The sequence below is a fragment of the Frankliniella occidentalis genome, unplaced genomic scaffold (genome assembly GCF_000697945.3).
Source record: "Frankliniella occidentalis isolate FOCC.00 unplaced genomic scaffold, Focc_3.1 Scaffold197, whole genome shotgun sequence".
NCBI classification, from domain to species: domain Eukaryota; kingdom Metazoa; phylum Arthropoda; class Insecta; order Thysanoptera; family Thripidae; genus Frankliniella; species Frankliniella occidentalis.
Window position 1 is genome coordinate 165,676 of NW_026267323.1, and position 4,161 is coordinate 169,836.

Below are 4,161 nucleotides of genomic sequence, written 5' to 3' on the forward strand. Positions count from 1 at the left end.
TGACATTTTGGAAAGTCGCTCGTTTAGAGTCACATTTGCGACGTTTTCAGATCCAAATGTCACTAATTTTGAGTGACTTTTGCAAACATTGCTCGATTACAGAGATGAAATCATACGTCGCTCTATTCGGGCAAAAAAGGTGACTGCCTCCTTTACAGTGTGTTGTTTTGGGGGGGCACTCCCTTTGACATTTTACGATTGAACGCCTCCTTGTACGTCTTTATGTACAACGTGTTCATTTTCGCCGTATTTTCGTCGAAAAAAGCACTCTAGCGCCGAAACGGTGCAAAATAGAGTCAAACAGACAATATTTTCGCCCAAAGGGCTCTACTTACACGAGTTACCCCTTAGGAGACCATACAAATTTTTTTTTTTCCTACTTTTTGGACCAACCCATTTTTCTTTGTTACCCCCTTTCACCCCCTTAGGGATGGTTGCCAGGATTTGCACCAGCTTTTGCTAAGCTTTGAATATTCCTTCATTTTTCAAAATATGGAGATTTGTGAGAGGTTGCAAATCTGGGTCCTAGGTGCTTCAGTAACGAACGTTACATAGCCAGATTCAGTTTTTAACGTAGATTATGAATTTCATAATTATATTGCTCTGCGGTGGCTTTCTGACTCTCCAGGGTCGCTTTTTGATTTTACACCCAAAAGCCCATAAGAAACCCATGTTAAAATGCAAAGACGTTGAGCGAGTGGTTCCCGGGGTCCGATCGGGACGAACGGGGCGGTTTTGGAATGCCCAGAGCATGGGTCATCTCGATCTTTATGAACTAACCGCCAGTCTGATAATTTTTTTGCCGTGGGCCACCCTAACCAGAGGGCGCGTGCAGCGGGACGTTCAGGATTGCAGCTCGCTTTCGGGCATAGAAATTTAAGTCACTGTGCAACGGTACTACTTGGTTCAGGGCCGTAATTAGATCTTAACTTTAAAATAAAGTAGAGACCTCTATGATCCCTGCCTTCAAACCTTCAAGTGGAATGCCCTAAGGGCCGTCATGGGGTCGGCGAAGACGTCTTCCCTTAACATCAAAATACCTAAGTAAGTACATAAGAGTATGGGACGGACAAGTAAAGATTGTATTCTTCTAATGATAGTGTTTTATTACACACCAATCAGGTCATCTACCAGATGTTAGGAATTTTGGACTGGCTTTTAATTCCAAGTGCTCCGTAGATAATTTCATTTCCGAGAGTAGTCAGGCCACCATTGGCACCACGAGAAAGATCCATGTTAGCCGTATCTTCATTGTTACCATGCCAAGACCTGTGAAAAGCAAAACGGTATTAGATGAAACTGCTTAAGCTAACAAAACGTTATACGACATGCCGATTGAGAGCGACAGCTCACATCAGATTCAAGGATGATGAATGCAAGGCCCCTACGAGCTGAAAATACATAAACGGTAATCGTCTAACCCAACCCATCTTTTTGCTACCCCGTTCCAACCCCTTTCGTGAAATTCACTGTGGACGTTTTATAGCCCAGACAGGAATCCTGTGAAACAATAAAATGGTATCGATGGTCAAAGCGCGATTCGCCAAGTCAGAAGTAGCCTCCTTTCGCTACAGCGGGGCCTAAAACATGACACCCGCGGTATCCGCTGAATGTGACTGCCAGGCGCTTATGGTTTCAGGGGTCGCAAAAATCACGGACAGTGACCCTTATCCTTAGAATTGACTATATTTTCATTTTCAATGCGTTCCAGCATGATTGAACACCTGACCCTCCAAAGTAAAACAGTCACGTAGTTTTAAATCAGAAGTAGCGACCTTTCGCCACAGCGGGGCCCGAAAGATGGCGCCCGCGGTACGCGGTACCCGTCGAATGTGAATGCCAGGCGCGTAAGGTTTCGGGGGTCGCGGACGCGGACAGCGACAATTATCCTTCGAATTGACTTCCCTTTCATTTTCAATGCGTTCCAGCATGATTGAACACCTCATCCTCCGAAATAAGACGGTCTACTGGACGGGTAAACAATTTCCTCTGGCGCTTAACAAATCAGCCGATTCTTTTCAGGTAATTCTTTCACCCCGGTGCTCAAAACGAGCAAATGTTCGATTTTTTTCTGCTTTTTTTCCTGACAGCTCCACACCCTCCCCTACCTTTTCGGATCCTCACTGATCAGAAGTAAAAGCTACGTTATTCTGCGTGAACTTCGAAGATACCTACCATGCTAGCCATCCAACCGATCGCTCCGTGCAGTACTGCATGATGGACTTGTAGTCGACGGGCTTGCCACTCTGGCGGTCGCTGAACTCGCCAATAATGACGGGGACACCAATTGCCAGACTGTTGTCGATGTGGCGCCTCACTGTCGCGGCATCTGGGGCAGCTACCTCATACATGTGGATCGAGAAGATCAAATTGCGCTCGGGATCCGCCTGTATGGTTAGGGAAACATTTTGAGAAACGGCAAAAAGAGAACAACAGCAAGATTGTGAAGCCTGTCGGCGTCGGCTCTCCGGCCTTGATCGGGCTAGGGGCCAGCCACGAAATGACAGTAGTTTCTTAGTTCCAGAGGAGCCGCCAGGGGCTGGCGTCGACCAATGCCGGGGCCGGGCGAGGGGAGTTGGAAGCGGTGCACCGCGCATTCCGCCCCTTCTCCCTTCTCCCCTCACACGGCACTGGTCAACGCAAGCCGCGCAAGCGCCACTGCTGGTTTCTCTCGATTTGAGAGCATGCCGTCACTCCATCAGTGGCCCAACTCCGGATAGCTCAGAGGCATCAACGTATTAATTGCATCGTATCGTAATAGTTGAGACCTTTAAGTTTACCCCTCTACAACCTTTTAACAACGGATGCAGTAGGAACACCAAATTGGAGCCGAGATTGACCTTACTGCAAAAAAGGCTTGGCCGGGCGATCGCAGCAGAAAAAGGCTTGGCCGTCGGGAGGCTGCTAAGAAAGACTCAGTTGCTGGACTTTTCCTATCTGAGTCTTAGCAGCCTACCGCCGGCCAAGGCTTTTTCTGCAGCGGTCGTTCGGCCAAGCCTTTCTCGCCGGAGGGTATCGAGATGCGATTTTGTTCACCCCTCGTTTCGGAATAAGATTTAATTGCAGGTAATAATTGACAGTTCATCAGCGCAAAAGAAGAAGGAATGAAATTCATGCGATGAACATGGCACACGCCTCAAATGAATGCATGTTAAAAAAGTAAGTTTCGCATTGCTCCTTTTCTTGAGGTGGAAACTCTGTTAATAGGTCGACGGCAGGTTTTACCTCAAAAACGACGCGGCCTTGCTGTGCGATGCTCGCTGCGTCCTGTCCCCACCCAGGAGCGTCCACGATGATGAGGTGCGTGAGTCCTGCGGACCGCAGGGACGGCAGCACCGAGGCGTAGCCACTGGCCCAACGTGCAGCCTGAAACGTCACTGGTTTTAGGACACCTTCAAGCAGGGGCGGAACTGGCTCACATCTAAGGGAGTGGCAGAACATACGGGTCGCCTTCCTACAGGGACATTTGTAATGTGATAAAATATCACCTTATTTCCATATTTTCCATGCCCCCGTCCTCTTTTTGATATATTGTTAAAAATTTAATCGTGTCGGAAAGTACCGTGGTGTAAACTTAAATGTACGGAGCAGCGCAAAAGTATTGTGTGAGCGACCGAACCAAAATTTTCGTATTTATAAGGTTTTTTTGGGACTGTGTCCGAATTCAGCCACCAACCGGTCGATGTGTGATCGGTCGGACGTCGAGCGGTCAGTGCGAGAGATAGCATCCATGAGAAAAGCACACATCTGTCTCTCCCGCACTGACCGCTCTACGACCGGCTGATCGCACATCGACCGGTTGGTGGCCAAATTTGGACACACTCATAGTTCTACTTAATTACGAAAAGAAAAATCCGTCTGAGCAATATTAAGGTGGGAAATACCCATTGAACCTTAGAATTTAACATGTTTTTACTTATCTTCAAAAAAAATTAATAATGACAAAATTTTGCCCAAGTGAGGTTTCCCTTCACTAGTTCAACTATCAGACAATTTATAAAACATTAGAGAGACCCATAGAATCATTGGAAACTGTTTGGATTTGAAGGGTTTTGGCTTCTGGGACATTTTTACTTCAACATCTTGCGCGCAACTTTTCTCCGGAACTATTTGAGTTAAAAACCTGGATGAGGTCACATTTTAAAGAGAAATAAACAGGCA

At 46.9% G+C, this 4,161-nt stretch overlaps 1 protein-coding gene across 3 annotated transcripts in view; it reads right to left on the reverse strand.

Annotated features, from left to right (window-relative positions):
• Positions 1-1,080: 1,080 nt before the first annotated feature.
• LOC113211199 (mannan endo-1,4-beta-mannosidase) overlaps positions 1,081-4,161 on the reverse strand; it is a 14,928-nt gene continuing 11,847 nt past the window's right edge. The window contains exons 5-7 of one of the 3 annotated variants that reach the window (XM_052272281.1): positions 3,226-3,366; positions 2,176-2,387; positions 1,081-1,269 (exon numbers count right to left, since the gene is read on the reverse strand). In XM_052272281.1, coding sequence (XP_052128241.1) covers positions 1,128-1,269; positions 2,176-2,387; positions 3,226-3,366 — 495 coding nt within the window. In that variant the 3' untranslated portion in view covers positions 1,081-1,127. The remainder of the gene's footprint in view (positions 1,270-2,175; positions 2,388-3,225; positions 3,367-4,161) is intronic. The other 2 variants (XM_052272279.1, XM_052272280.1) reach the window with 2 other exon arrangements.